Here is a 15881-nt window from a genome sequence, read left to right on the forward strand (position 1 = left end):
ATGGCATTGGTTACAGGCTGTGCTTTAGCTTTCTCTCTTTGAAAAAGACACAAATGTTAACGTACCCCTGCTGTAACTGCTTATTAACTGTCAACGGTTGCGAGCAGCATTCACGCTTCATTAAAGAAGCACACCAAACTAATTTTGAAACTTTATTTATAGTAAAAATACTTTAGATACATACAAGCTGTACATAAACCGTCTCAAGAAACTCAATGTAAATGCCTCCAAACAAAACAGGTCAAATGAATAGATGCAAGGCGAAAACATGAGGAACAGAATCATGAAATGCACTGCTTTCAAAAAGTGTGCAAGTGCTAGGCATCAGTCCGCAATGCTGAGAAAGTATGAAGCTTTCTGCCTGTTTCAGAGAAAACATTTTAAATGTATGTTCTGCTGAATTCTGTTATCAGCTCATATTTCAAATGTTTTAAGCTCTCGTTCAGGATTGAGCGAGATCAAATGTTTGAAGTTTACTATGTTTTCAGTCTTGAACCAAAGTCCCTCTCATAAAAGCTCCTCCTCACTCTACCAAGATCCATGTAGAGGGGTGTGAAATAACACAAAGCTGGAGCGCTGTAGAAGCCTCTGCACTGTTAGGTCTTCCAGTTAGCCGACAGTAAGCAGATGTGTCAATACAGTTTTGTTGTGGCTTCCACGCTAGTAATGGGTTCTTCAGCAATTCAAGAGCACCAAGCTGATTTCATTTTCTCTATTTACATAATGAAATGAGGGTGTGACGTTCGCAAATGGCACTGCTGCGTGTGGTATTTTGGTCATCTGTTTATGGTGAGAAGTAAAACCTTAAAGTGGGTTTGACGTATGATGAACCATCTGTAACATTTTTGTGCAAAGCATTAGCTGCCTAATTCAAACCATTAGTATGTTGTTGTGATTATTCCAGGTGGTGTGGTGAAATACAAGTTTGAGAGGGCATTGGAGCCTCTGCAATACAAATGGGGAAGAAAAAAGAAAAAAAATCACAGCCCTGCAATGTTTCCCCTACAAAGACTAATCTGTGGCCAAATAGAGAGTTACAAAGTAAGTGAATCAATATCAAATGAAGAGGCTCACTTAAAGAGCCATTAATGTGATTGATAAAATATAAAACTTTTCTTCACTGCATCTACACACTTTTTCAGTCATCATCAAGCCCACTTTTGTTTTATAAAACTATATCACATACAATCATTTTTACCCACCAGTAAGTCAATTTCCTCGTCCCATCTCTCCCAAAGTGTGCAGATACCTACAGTTTCAAACTGGCAGTGCTCCAAATGATCTCCCACCTCATCTGCTGATATTCTCTTCTTTTCTCGCCTCCTGTTTTTGCAGCTCAAATGTCTGTGAGGCAGGAGTCTTGACATGTTGTCCGGTTTCTCGGTCCCAGATGCCGAGGGCTTCTCACTCATTCAGGGATAAGATGATGTCATCCTCAAGGTCAGAGTTGTCGGAGCTGTCTGTTTGTGCAACGGAATACATATTTAGAAACATAGGGATACAGAGATGTGGTGCTGCAGAGGTCAGTGGGTAAAGGAGGAAAACTGCCAAGAAGGCAGAATGTGAAAGAGCACTACATCCATTTCTTTTCTTTCTTTTTTTTTTTTTTTTTTTTTTTTTACAAATTCATGCTTTCTCTGTCATTCACTCTCAAAATCTGCAGTATACAACAACAGCAGTTTTTAAATTCCACAGGGGGAGACAACATTTCCTCACAGTGACCAGACAAGCATGAAAACACAGAAAGTGGACCAAAAATTCACCCATGAATCATGCATCATTTACTTGAGACTGCAGACTTTGTTCTTTAAATGCATCTTACCAGGTTAACATGCTCTTACCAGGCTAAAGCGATCTAGTTTATTCTTGTCCAGTTTGGTGTTTTTTTTATAGCAGAAACGGAAGATTGATTTGTACATTTATTTCAAAAACTGTGTGCTATTATTTTGAAATAAAGGCACAGTGGAGATAAGACCATGAAAACTATTTAATGTAACTGTCTAAATGCAGATCACGTGATGACTTACATGATGTAAGTGTGTTGGGCCTTCAGGAACAGATGCGTGTCTTTTTGCTTCATTGTTTCTGGTAATGCCTCGTTTTATATTGGGCCTTTTCACTTTCCATACTTAAACTAAACTAAAAACAGTTTTTTTTTATGCCTTTAGTTTAGAAACTTATTCTGGTTTGAAAACATTGGTAAAGAAGTAAAAATCCACGTATCTGTATTTATGATTTATGACTAATGACTAAATGAAATGTCAAATTGTTTAGATTATTTTGGCAATAACTTCACGTATGGAGTCAACCCTAGAAACTCCTCTTAAGCTAACTATCCTCGTTGATCTAAAAATCTGTAAAAAAAAAAAATGTCACCTGGGTCGTTCACAAACAAAGCACAAGGCTCAGGACAATTAAAAATTAAACAAAGAAACAGACATTTTAAAGCCTGTATCAACATAACTCAACACCTGGTAAGAACCCACTGGTTCCCTGAACATCGTTCAATTAAAGCGCTGCTTACCATTGTCGCCTTCCAGATCCACATCGTCATTATCAGAGTCGTCTTCGTCGTTATCATCCTCATCGTCGTCATCCCCGACATCAACGTCCTCTTCAAGAAGACGAGCCACCTCCTCATCAGAGGGTGAGAATTCATCGTTCCCATCGTCCTCCTCTTCGTCATCCTCATCCTCTCCACCGTTCTCGTTCTCTAGCTCTGCGATAAGGGGGTCTGTATCGACATCATCATCCGAGTCCTCGTCATCATCGTCATCTTCCTCCTGATCATCGTCCTCCTGGTGCACAAATGACAACAATTATAATCCATGTGTATTGTTGCCTGAATATCAAAATTTGATCAAAATAAAAGAACAAAGTATAACCTGATCCTCCTCGTCCTCCTCCTCTTCCTCTGCAAGTCTCTGCCGACCAACTTCATAGAGCCTGCACACTGTGTCGGTGTTCACCGAGTCTTGGTTCTATCAAACAGATGCAGCAGGGACAGAAAATTAAATTATGTCATATATTTACAAATAAAGAAATGATGCCAATAGCCAGCAAAAAACTGCATTTTCAGCCACATGAATTTACCTCAATCACAGCCAGGTAGCAGTCTTTTGTGTCTGTGCAAAGGTCAAATATATTCCTCTTGACATCAATAGTAGCTAAGAGGAGAGGAAAAAACACCACTCAGTACATTACAAATATCAAGATAAGATATTACAGTAATTAAAATGATTATCAACTACTACAGGGTATAATATAAAAGGTATCAAAGCCAAACACTTCTTTATTATCAAAGACTTTAGGGAAAAATCAATTAAAGTGAGGCGAGGGCAGAGAGCCTTACCAATAGGTTTGTAGTCTGTGGCATTAAAGGTCCTGAATGATGAGCCAAAGGGACTTTTCATCTGCATCTCCATCATGTCGTCCTCGTCATCAGCTTGCAACATTGCTGCAACATGAGAAAGAGAGAGGGAAAATAAAAACTGTGCACAGCAAGTTGGTGAGCCACGGTTCTGGCTCCGGAGAGCTTCAAGTGGCCGTTGAATGAGCAGAGCCATTATGGCACACCCATGTCTCTTCCTGTGAGGTGGCGTGAACCAGCTGGTTCTGTCTGTTGCCAATCCAACACTGATCCTTCTGTCCATATGGCTCTGAGTGACTGTGTCAAGCACTCACACTCACACACACTCGCATACACACACAGGCACACACACCTCTACAGGCTCTGTTCACACCTCTCTCCAAGTGCGCACATGCTCATTTTGCTTCATAATCACCAGCTTTCCACTCGAAACACACCTTTCTCGCACTTGCACTGACTGTCAAGTGAGTTGTAAGCTTAATGCCAACTGCTCCACATTGCCCATCATTGCAGTAGCCTCTGCATTTACCTCCATAGATGACAGTGCCGTTGTTGTTGAAGACTATTCTGCACTGGTCCAGAGCAGGAACGGTGTGAAGGAGGTGGAAAGTCCGCAGATCCCACTAAAACATCAGCTAAGGACCATTACATTCTTTTTCATTTGTATCAACTAGATCTGCTGCAAATTTAATTACACTGCAATTAAAAACCCTCCCCAGGGTAGTACAATCAATTTTTATTGCTATACATATTTAATGCCAAGCAGTGAAATAAATGCTCAATAGTGGTGCCATCATGGGAGAGACAACAGACTCTATCACTGATCCAAGCTTTTTTTTGCCCTGATCAGATTTATGAGATGTTTCTCTATACACTAATTACTTAACTTTATTTTAGCTGTTAACTTAAGCAATTCATTTACCAATAAATTAAACTATCAAACGATAACCGCAGCTGCCAAAAACTGTACTATGTATAGGGGATTTAAGATTTCAGAGTTTTTAATGCATATATTTTTAATACCTATTCTACAGTTCTCATTTTAAAGCCTCATACTTTAAAAAGGGACAATTATATTTCATGAGGAGATAAGGGATGAGCTTGGGATTCAATTTTCTACATCATCATCAATAGATGTCCTGTACTCAACTAAAAAATCGTCATAGATTTGCCTAAAAGCTCCGACCGTACCGTACGCTCTCATCAACAGCAGTATTCTTGTCTCAAGGATACAATTTCCGTGTTTACGATGACCTCCAGGCCGTTGGGATGGAACACGCCGCTGATGTTCATGTTGAACTTGTCAAACTTGTGAATGGCCTGAGCCGTGCGCACATCCCACAGCACGCCGTCGTTCAGTACCAGGTCGTCTGTGGGGTTGAAGGTGGCGCAGTTCCTCTTGTAGTTGTTAGCCAGGTCCGGGTTGTTGAGAGTCAGCGTCACCTGGCCCGTCTGGATGTCGTAAATCTGGCAAAAAGAGCAGCTGAAAATTAGCCTTTACCATTTCGCCTCAAGTGGATTGTGTATTTAATATCTCAAATTGAAATGCTGATACATACACGTGCTATATGTTCCTTAGTACCAATGACGCGGTCTTGTGAGAGCTTACTGAACTCCACATAATGGTCGCCCAGAAAGGAATGCCTGGAGACGACAAGAGCAACCTTTCAACATTTCATCGAGAACATGCAGCCAGTGTGAGCATAAAAGCTGGATAGTCTAAACTTTATAATTGCTTAAAGACACTCAAGACAACTCTGAATAAATCTGCAGAGTGTTGCCTTGGTTAAATTGCGGATGAATGAAGCCAAGTGCTTGTGTTCCATGAACTGAAGACTGCAGCCCTCAGGCTGTTAGCGTGCATAATTAAACAGCATGTCATCTCCTTTCGGCAGCTCCCTCTTTTGACAGCATGAAGCTGCTGTACCATTGGAAGACCACATACACAGAGTCAGTGGAATCAGACAGGCATGAATCCCTAATTGAACTGTTGATCGATACTTTGTGGTCAGACAGCAGTCATGTTGTATGTACTTTATGGAACTTTTAGCACTACAAATGTCTTAATAGCTGAGATTTATATTTGAACAAATGCATCTTGCATGTGGCTGGTGAAAATATGAGTTCAGTCTCCTGTGCAAACATCACTTACTTCATGATGAACACTGATTTCATGCCCCACAGTGCAGACAGAGGGTAACTCCAAGAGGCCGACGTTAACAGCAGAGACCCATCCTAAAATACAAAATGTGTTGGGAGGTTAAAGATCCCCTCCAGACATGTTTTAAGACCTGATCAAACTCTACTTGGAGATATAATGTTTATGATGTGTTTTTTTCTGTAAAAATATTTTTTATTTAATCAAAAAACCCTAAATCTGTGCCTCAAAAAACCTTAAATCTGTGCCTTCCCCTCTCACTGAGGGAGGAAGTATCTTTGATTTTGCAAATATTTTTCATTCCAAAACCAATGAATGTAAGACAGCTTTGCCTCAAGTCTATTCTCAGTGTATGTTTCCTCATCATTTATATATGTGCTCTATAGATCTGGACTGGCTTCTGGACTAGTCTCAAACTGGAGGTGGGCACCTATATGGTTCTGCACAGTGACAGTCAAACATCCAAGCAGAGCAGAAAAAACCCGTTTTCAAATGGAGGGAAGCTTTAAATATCTTACATGTTAGAGGAGATGTGTAATTACATGCAGCTACAACAACCTGATGTATTGGTAGCTTTCTCTACTGACCCTTGAGGGCTCCAGGTGAGTGATGGCTGAGCTGTGACAGCTGTAGCTGGCTTCCTCCTGGCCAGTGAACACATTGTAGAGTTTGAGCTGCCCTGTGCACGTCCCCAGCATCAGGAACCGCTCACGAGCTGAGAAGGCACAACACATGAACCCGCTCTCATCCTCGTCGGCCTCCCTGAACACAGAGATGGGACGGAACCTGGACAAGAAGAAAAAAAAATATTACAGAGAAATAGTTGTTGAAGGCAGTCGAGGAGACGTGAATGTAGCAAAGCCCAGAGTGAATTGAACACCTACCTGCTGAAGATGAGGTGTCGGTCAAAGCATCCTCCATCCACTCCTCCGTACTTAGGATATATAACTCTCCGTGTGTGTCGAGATGTGAAGTTGATGGGCGCTTGGCGTCTCTGTTTGGGTTCAGGGCATTGATGGGGTGTGAAGAGAGAGAACGGCGGGCATGTGGCAACGGGGTTTTTACAGCGTGCGTGCTGTTCCCTCAGGTACTCTGTGATGATGCTGTCTAACGCAGGAGGGGAGGGGAGGTGCCTGTCAAACTGCTTCTTCATGGCCGGACTCTGGCTGAAGGCCCCGTGGTCGGACTTCTGCCTCAGCACTCGCGGTTTCTTGCAGCTCACAGTGGTGCACCCTGCTTGCCGCTCACGTGAGAAGACGATTCGGCCGATCAGCGGGGATCCGTTGCTGCAGTGTGGGGCGGACACCGAGGGGAAAGCAGCAGAGGAAGACCCAGAGGGTTGTGATGTAGAGGGACGCGTCTGTGGATGGCTGGACCCGGGTGTGGATGAATGAGAAGGATGGCTTCCGAGTCTTGACACGACACCGTTGGCCAGCCGCGGCGTGCGGGGGAGAGTGGCGACAGGGGTGGCGGGTGGAGGAGGGGCAACGGGGGGGAAAGCCGACGCTGAATGTGAAGAAAGAGAGAGGCACGCCATTGGGAGATCTGCCTCCTTGGTGAGTGTGGTGGCCGTGTCGTGAAGGCCTTTGGCTACGAGGTGATTCCTAATCAGCAGCAGCAGCTCCTTCTCAGGGAAGTTGATCCTGGACTGGGCCACCACGCTGGCCCTCTGCAACCACGCCAGAGACACGTCCGTACCGATCAGCAGCGGTTTCCCAGAGATCCTCTCTATCAGCTCGGCCGCGAACTTACAGAACTTGACGTGTTCGCTGCGTTTGTCCTGGAGCACGGGCTCCTTCATGAGCTGCTGGATGTGTCCGCTGCTGAACAAAGGCAACTTGCTGATGATCTGTCTGACTGAGGTGGAGCGAGACAGACCGACCAGGGCCTTGCAGGCCAGAGCTCGGATCTGGTCTGCATCTGTAATGGGCATCTTGACCGTCAGCAGGGACAGCAGCACCTGCAGGACGGACGCAGAACAAACGTAGGTTAAAAACAATAGTTGCCAAAACACGTGTGAAAGGTATTTTCTGTTTACAAAGGCTCCCAGCTCAGGTGATTTACCCAGTGGTGTAGCACCCATCATAAGAGGTGGACAAATTCTCTGAGTGATAAAGAAAAGTGCTTCAGCCTTTCATTTGCTTTCATTTGAGAGAGCAAATGAGATATTGCTATGCTACAAGTCCTTTCTCAGGCATTACACCACTAAGCCTGCCAATGATGAAGAGACCATCTGTCTAAAGATTCAACTCTAATAATTAAACCTGATTGTGCAAAAATGATACTGATACATTTCTTATGTTTGTTTCAAGTTTTACATTTACATAACTCTGTGTAGCCGGAGCCATTTAACATGATGGTTTTCGTCTCCTTAATACCATTTTTACAGCCTGATATGAGTGACTCAGATGCCTTGTTAAAAACAAATGAAGTATAATAGAGTGACTCCATTAGATTATATTAACAGACAATGCATTATATAATTATATATATATACATATATGCATTATATATATATATTATCAGTGAGGAATCGGATAAACCAGATCTCAGCAACACGTCCCTGTATGATGCAATACAGTTCAACAGCACAACAAACTACATCCTCCAAACTGGTCATGTAGGTGAATCACCTCCTCTCTGGAGCAGTTTCAATAAAAACTGAACATTATAACCTTCTGCAGGTAGAATTTATTGCAGGGCTGCTGTATTAGACTATAGTTGTAGTTTTGGCTGGGCGTACCTAATAAACTGCCAAGAGTGTGTATAAATCATGTGCATGTAGAAGTCATACTTCTGTCAACTGGTGAGTGATATACTTTTTTACTCCCTGTTAATCAGTATGTTGTCATGTCGCCCCGTCTGTAAGGCGTCTTATTTTTACACTGAGCTCCAAACATCCCAATAAACAGGTCAGCGCCCGGCATCTCCACCGCATTCAGTGTATGGATGTGTGTGTCTTTGTGATTGCATGGCTGAGTCTTTACAAGGAGCTTTGCACTGGTCCCACTATAAAGGCACCATATAAATCCATTTAACATTGAAGTATTTAGCAGCACCTGTCAAGAAGCACAAATATATCTCAAAGGTTTGGCCACTGGCATAACTTGAGACACCCTGTTTAAGACAGAATGACCAGAAAAACTTCAAGGCACCCACTGGCATTGCTGTTATAAAAAATATATTGAGTGCAGCCCTCAAGAAATTCACAAAAGCTCTACCTTGATGCCATTGTTGGACTGCACCACATTCCACATCTTGGTGAGCACACTCTCGCTGGCTTTGGTCTGTTGGGGGAGGCGGCGGCGGGGGGTGCCCGCAATGAACTTGCCAATACTGGACATGCGTTTGTCTGGAGCACAGACGCAGTTGATGACAACCTGCAGAGCCGACTTCTGAATCTCGGCATCATTCACAAATACCTCTCCCTCCGCCACTGCCAGGACTATACTCATTCCTGAGAGAAAATACAAAAATTAAATGAGAAACCTTGATAAAAACTTGGAGTTGTGCCACCACTCAGCAGAGCTGGGAACAGGTTTTATGAAATAAACAACAATGAAAATACAAGGCCACTGAATTGTATTACGTTCTGTGGATGGTAAAAATAATTCTTATGCTACATCCCCAAAAAGCTGACAAATACTTAACTTAATGATCAAACCAGGCCAAAAACCCAATGTACCAATGCATGAGAGACATGTTTACAGGAACTGCCGATTAAAGAAATCATGCTGCTTGAATCTGTTTAAGTCTGGATCCAAGTCGTCTTACACTGTGTGAGTATAAACATATTCTGAGCCTGTTAAGAACTCCTTATAATTACCTAAATACATCATGACATAACTAACTAAAAGAAAGGTTTTCAGTGAAGGATGTTAACTGAGAACACGTACCAACAGTGGACACAGTGGATCCTCCCTCATCAAGCACAGCAACAGCCTCAGACAACAACAGCTGGGTCTTTGGTACAACTGTGAGGATACTCAGGATGTCAAGGGCGTAACGCACTGTGTCACTCCTAAAGGGAAAGAAAAATTAACACCACTATTATCACAAAATAACAACTCTATCTCAGTTTAGAGTTGAATACCGTGTAATGGGAGGGATGTTAAAACAATGAATATATCAACAATGGCCTTGTTACATACCTGCCATAGTAGGTCCTCCAGTCACAGGCGATGGAGATGAGCTGCAGGAGGAGCTGGACACAGGACAGTTTGTGGAAGACCTCTGCTGGTTCCCAATAAAGCCGCAGTGGTCCATATTCTATCAGAAACTCCATCATTTCCACCACCTGCTCGCGGCTATAGCTGACCGCCTGGGAAACAAACAAGACAAATGCACCGACGATCACTAAAGGAACAAGTCCTGTGTTTCTTTTACAGCAACCAAAGCGTAAACAAGGCAACTTTGCATAATTCATTTAAAAATATTTACATCATTAATCAAGCATCCGCTAACATTAATCACAGTTATGCTTTGTCCTCTGCTTACCTTATAATATGGCTGAGAGTGAATAGGGGCACCCCCCTCTGTGCGCTGCAGAGACTGCTTCACCTGCTCCACCTTGATTGCCAGATGGGCCTCAAAGTACCTGCGCAGGGCCATGCAGGTGTGCTTGGCTGTCTGCCTGCTGGAGAAAATCTCATCATCACTCAGCAGCGCTCCCTGGTCCTCCGGGTTCAGGATCTCCAGCGTGCTAATCTGGAAGCAGTCAATTCATATTATGCATTAGTACACAATCACCATCTGATAGCTTGCGTGATCTGATATTTCATTCGCTGCTCAGTTTATCCGTTCTTGGAATATACAAGATTTTCTCAGAGCGATACAGATGGTTAGCTTTACATTGTTACAGTGAGGTTCACATGCAGCGGACTGCTGGTTTTGGCCTACCAGATTGACAAGGCGCCGGAGCCCGTCCTGCTTGTCGAAAAGCTCCAGAACAGCACGGAAAGAAAAGGAGATGGAAAAGAACATGGTGGCGTGGCAGCAGCCGGACGCATGTGAGCATTCCAGCAGCCACAGCGTGTAACCAACCACATCTGACAGGATGGCGTGGGGCAACATGCACACCTTCGGGAGAGAGGACACAGCAATGAATACAAATGTGCAGTGCTGCTGAATCCACTGTAGGTGATTGTGATAAAATCAAGTATCATTTTTCAGCAAATTCCTTCGTATAAAAGTCAGTCAATTCTATAAATTAATATCATATAGTGATTTTCTACTGTTAAACTCTGCAGAGGATAAATATATAAAGGTTAAGTTTGATCAGTAAATTGTAAAGCAACCTTTACGTTCTATGAATTACAACAATAGTCCTATATCCAGTATTTTAAATTATATCTCATTACAACCCAAATATAATGAAAGTGTAGCTACAAACACTTGACACCCTGCCTTCTTGTCTTTTGCACATGCACATTAAATTGTAGGAAAAACCTGGTTAGCACATCCATGCCAAAATTTTTACAGTGTACTGGTGTATGTCTTGTGTTTTGTACCCTCTCCATGGCGTCCTGGTTATAGGCAAGATAGTAGAGGCACAGAGAGACTCCGGTGGCAGCCATGGACGGCCTGGGGATTTCCAGCAACTTCTGAACTCCTCCGTGAGCCACAAACTCTGCAGCAAACTTCTTGTGCAGCAGCAGAGACGCCAGGTACTGGAAGAAGAGAGGAGAAGAGAGGAGAGTTGAGTTGATGGATCTAACAAGCTTGGCCTTGTTGTGCCTTGGCACCATGTGGGTTCAACCACATGATAGAGGGTTTACCTTGAGAGCCTCAAAGGTTAACTGCACATCATTGGTCTGCTTTAGATCCATATAATGCATGAGTAGCTCACGAGCTCCCATCTGCATAAACACTGCCAGTAACTGTAAGGAGAAAGAGGAGGAAGGAGCATCATAAGTCACGTCAGTTTACAATGAGACCAACTAGATGGCTACATGCTTAAATATGTGTTTCAATCAAAATAAAGCCTGCTATGAATAATTCCACTACAAACTAAGCATGAGGTTACCTTACAAACCTTACTCTTTATAATGTCACAACAGAGTATTTTCTTTAATTATACTTAAGAAAGACTGACATCTACTGGCAAATCTTAGACAAGACAAGGGAAATGCATGAAAGCCTAAAAATTATCACATTGATAAATGCTGCAAAATATCATATAACAAGGACAGCAACAAATGATTAGTTACACGATCGGTCTGCCTGTCAATCATTTTTTTCATCCTGTCTTCTGATGTTTTTTATACAAAAATGTGACTATAAAGAAAATAGCATGGTACAATCTTTTTAAATTATTTTCCAAAGGCCTAAAAGATACTATGTTCTCTATAATGCAGGAAACAGGAAAGCATCACAGCCTAATAATATGGAGGCTGAAATGAAAAAAATAACAAAGATGTTTCACTGCTTATCTAAGTAGTTGCAGATCAATGTCAACTACTTAACTGTCTAATTGTTACAATTTACTTTCTACTTTACAGTGTGCAGGCTGATGCTAATGAACCAACCTCCTGATACTCCCCCAGCGGGGTGAGATACTGCAGGATGAGCCTCTGCTCGATCTCTGGGGTTAGAGGGTACAGATGATAGTTGTTGCCAATCACCCAGGGGCTCATCTCAGACCAGCTGCTGTTGGAAAGCTCGCTGAAGTTCCTGTCCGGCTCTGGCAGGGAGAAATTTAGCTTCTGTTTTGAGGTCCTGCCACTCTCCCTCTCCAACTTCCTTTTTAGGTAACTGCTGCCATCAGACATGCCTTGGTGTATCAGTGAACCCGGGGCAGACATGGGCTTCATCATGGTTTTAACAGCAGAGTTGCCACGGCTGCTGGTCTTATGAGGGGAGATGAAACGGAACGAAACCTCGTTTTCGGGCTCAATGGTTGAGAAGGGAATATCGCCCTCCTGCTCGGGCCCTGTCCCCTCCCTTTCAGCTCCGTTTCTGCCCGGCGTGAAGGCCTTCTCATCAAAGCCTCCGTCAACAGTCTCCTCATCCAAAGGCAGCAAAGGCTCACTCAAAGTCTTCCTGGGGCTGGGCCTTTTGATTTCCCTTTTGTTCTCAGCATCCTTATCCTGAAGCTCCCGTAACCGATGCAGCATCAAAGGCACCTGTCAAAGGAAAGCATGAAAAAAAGGTTAATGGGCAGTTACTGCTTCACACCACCTAGTGATGGTGAGCAGATTGCTCTGATTCTTGGTGGGATAACAGTTTTGTATGTGCTGTAACTCTGTGTCTATGTCTGTGTACTTTCTCATTATTTGTCGATGTAAATCTGACATTTGATGCAGCGGGCTGCCCTACTGACCAAAACAGAGTTCTCCTCCCTGTAGTTGGCTGCGATGTCCTGGTTCTCCATGGCACCAGCCAATAAGCCTGTGGCGTAGATTCTTAGGGGCTGCTCAGCCTCCTGAGCCCACTTAAACAGCCTTTCGACTATACCCTCCTGTGAATAACAAACACAGAAGAGATGAAATGCATATAAAACAAGAAAATGAACATAATGTGAAGAGATTCCTAATAAAAAAAAAAATTAATAAAAAAAAAAAAAAAGCAGAAAAATAATTGAGTACTATATTTTCCCCACCTTGTGCCTCACAATTTTACAAGCATAGTTCTAACTGACTGTGTCCACTGACACTTAGGGTCAAAGTGTAACAGGCTGGACTCAACACACAAAAACAACATGTTAAACACCATCTGTTGCTGTCTCTGATTATCTAAGCTAAATTTGATGGGTTCATTACCTTTTTCTCTTATATGTATATGTTTTTTATATGCCTGCTAATGACAACATTATACATGATCCTATCAGCTTGGTGATATAAGTTAACAGTTTGCGAGAATTTCTTCTGCTCTTGATATGCATATTACAGCTAAAATAAAGTTTAATTTTTTTTTTAAAGAATTAGAGGCCGATGGTCAAGCCAATCGCAAAAATATAGTTAAATGTACTGAATAGCATGTTGGGTATACAAGAACACTGTAGACTACTGTAAAAACTAGCAGTAAAATAAAATGGCATTGTTGGACAGGAAATTGGGCAGGAAAAGTTTTTAAAAAATTAAGGTACCTTTTCTTGAAAGACGACTGCCGTCTCCAATCCAGGCATGATGTTCTGAAGCAGGCGACAAGCCGCTGCGTTGAGGGAAAATTCTCTGCTTGTCATCACATAGCTATTCACCAGCTGAAAAGGGAAGTAAATAAAATCACTATGCAACTTAGATGCAAAATAAATTGCCCCTGATTTTGTACAAGTTATAGTTTGTTCTTACTGCGTTCATGAAGTCATCATTCTTGAACAGGATCTTGAGCAGGTGCCCTAACATGCATTCTGGATCAGCTCTCCCTAGTGGCCAAGGGGGAAATGTCAAAAACATGCACAACATTTAAATATCCTTTGATCTTACTATTATGTGTTTCCCTTTTCTTTGTCATACCAGGGTGCCGATCATCAAAAGGGTCTGGATCTGCTTTATGGTACTCCTCTGTCTCCTTCTCCACAAGCTCAGAGGTCCTGTAAGTTATGGCACATCAAACACATTTAACTCTCTCTCTTTCTGTCATCCTCAACTCATCCAACTGACACCATAACAACAGGAAGCAGAGCCACTTACTTTGTGAGGATGTTAACCAGCTCCTGTGTGCTGCCTTGCTGATCTCTCTCCCACTGTTCCAGTAGAGCGGTCAGCTCTGCCTTTGAGTCCACACTGGCAGATGCCGACGCCATAGCGTTGCCTGCCAGGATGGCATACACTTGATGTAAGTACATTTCATTGTCAATACCAGTGGTGGAACAAGTTTTGAGACCTATAATTAAGTACAGGTACAGGTACTGCTTTGTACAGTAACCACAACCAGGCAAATGTGATTGAAGTTTCAGAAGTTTAAGTACTCAAAGCACTAATGCAATGTTCTGTTATTATTATTTTATTTTTTTTAATAACTAGATTATTTTATTGTGCATAACTGTCAAAGCAATTTTCAAGTAATAATCAGTAAAAGTTAAATTATCAATGCCTGAGTGTCACTATTACTGAGGGAACAAAGTGGCCACTTAATAATCTACATTTTGACCATCCAATAAATTCAAACATCAAACTTTCAGATGATTTAAATAATTAAGTATCACCAAAATGTTGATAAACAGAAGACAACATCTATTAATCTTCTCATCAGCTGTATTTTTGTGCAACTGAATAGTTTTAATTATGAGGAAGAGAGTCAACCATCTTTAACAAGCTACTTACGTGTTTTGAATGCATAAATCTTAATTATTAAAGGTTCTAACTTACTAATATCTAAAAGGTTGTGGTACAATTCTTCCCTCAATGCAATTCACCATATGTAACTGGGGTATATATGATAATGAGAAAAGGCTGTCTTCATTACGCTGTACATGCGCACGTGGCTGGAAAAGGGCAAAACAAACAAACAAACACAGCTAACACGTCAATCACAGGCTGAGTTTCAGCCGGATGACACAGTTTGATAGATTGATATACGTGTGGTTAAGACTGAGAGAACAAAGAGCGAAGAAGCGGATTTGCTTCATCGCTTCACAAACATCACAGGAAGCAGATGCAGCAAAACCTCAGGGGACTGTAACTGTCAAACAACCACTGTCCCGCTCCAAATCAACACTTACGATTAAAAAAACGCTTAAACACCATCGCTAAGTTGTTGAAAAATACATTTGTAAGCCCCAACACTTAATATATGTCTCTACATTCACTTACAGCCAATACTTAATGCCCCCCTCGGCAGCAGGGAACTCACACACTCACTGCCTGTTGCGATGTTTGGCTGTAGCTAAACTAGGAAGCTATAGTCTACTTAGCTAGTTAGCGACCCTCTCCAGTTACCAGCTTTCGGGAATTCACTGCTATATTTTACATTCAAACTCAAGAGTCCTAACATGCTCGGCTTATGTTGTAAGATTCAAATCATGGTGGAAGCAAATTAAACCCCCCTGTTCATGACACCACTAGGCACCAGGTGTTAGCAGCTAGCAGCCTTATTGCAGGTAAACCTGGCTACATTTAGCATGTAGCATGCTAACTTCACCTCTTTGCGCCGCTCAGCTCTTCGTGGGTTTCACCAATTTTGCCGACACCCTCGTCCACAGATGTTTAGTCCAAGCTCGTAAGCTCCTCTGTGTCGGCGTTTCGACCACTGCTTCACAGCCAAAGCTTAATTTGCTTTACTGTAGCTTTGTGTTCACGGTTTATTATCATTATGGCGAACACGTTCTCCACGTCATTCGGCGTGCGACGGTCCACTTTTAATGACGAAATGATTCGCGAGCAAAACATTGCGAAATAATATTTATTCACATGG

The 15881-nt window shown here is 42.4% G+C and overlaps 1 protein-coding gene across 1 annotated transcript; it reads right to left on the reverse strand.

The window, feature by feature from the left end:
* Nucleotides 1-205: 205 nt before the first annotated feature.
* dcaf1 (ddb1 and cul4 associated factor 1) lies at nucleotides 206-15814 on the reverse strand. The gene is made up of 25 exons (XM_083976185.1): nucleotides 15609-15814; nucleotides 14159-14279; nucleotides 13982-14058; nucleotides 13817-13890; nucleotides 13615-13728; nucleotides 12850-12987; nucleotides 12056-12652; nucleotides 11306-11407; nucleotides 11039-11197; nucleotides 10428-10607; nucleotides 10026-10235; nucleotides 9680-9849; nucleotides 9425-9549; nucleotides 8750-8985; nucleotides 6413-7488; nucleotides 6116-6314; nucleotides 5523-5605; nucleotides 4930-5014; nucleotides 4604-4837; nucleotides 3900-3993; nucleotides 3353-3457; nucleotides 3094-3167; nucleotides 2886-2981; nucleotides 2525-2798; nucleotides 206-1460 (listed from the first exon to the last, which is right to left on the reverse strand). The coding sequence occupies exons 2-25, from the start codon at nucleotides 14269-14271 to the stop codon at nucleotides 1405-1407; spliced, it is 4671 nt and encodes a 1556-aa protein (XP_083832311.1). The 5' UTR covers nucleotides 14272-14279; nucleotides 15609-15814; the 3' UTR covers nucleotides 206-1404.
* Between the last annotated feature and the right edge of the window lie 67 nt (nucleotides 15815-15881).

Source organism: Trachurus trachurus (genome assembly GCF_905171665.1).
Source record: "Trachurus trachurus genome assembly, chromosome: 7".
Taxonomy (NCBI): domain Eukaryota; kingdom Metazoa; phylum Chordata; class Actinopteri; order Carangiformes; family Carangidae; genus Trachurus; species Trachurus trachurus.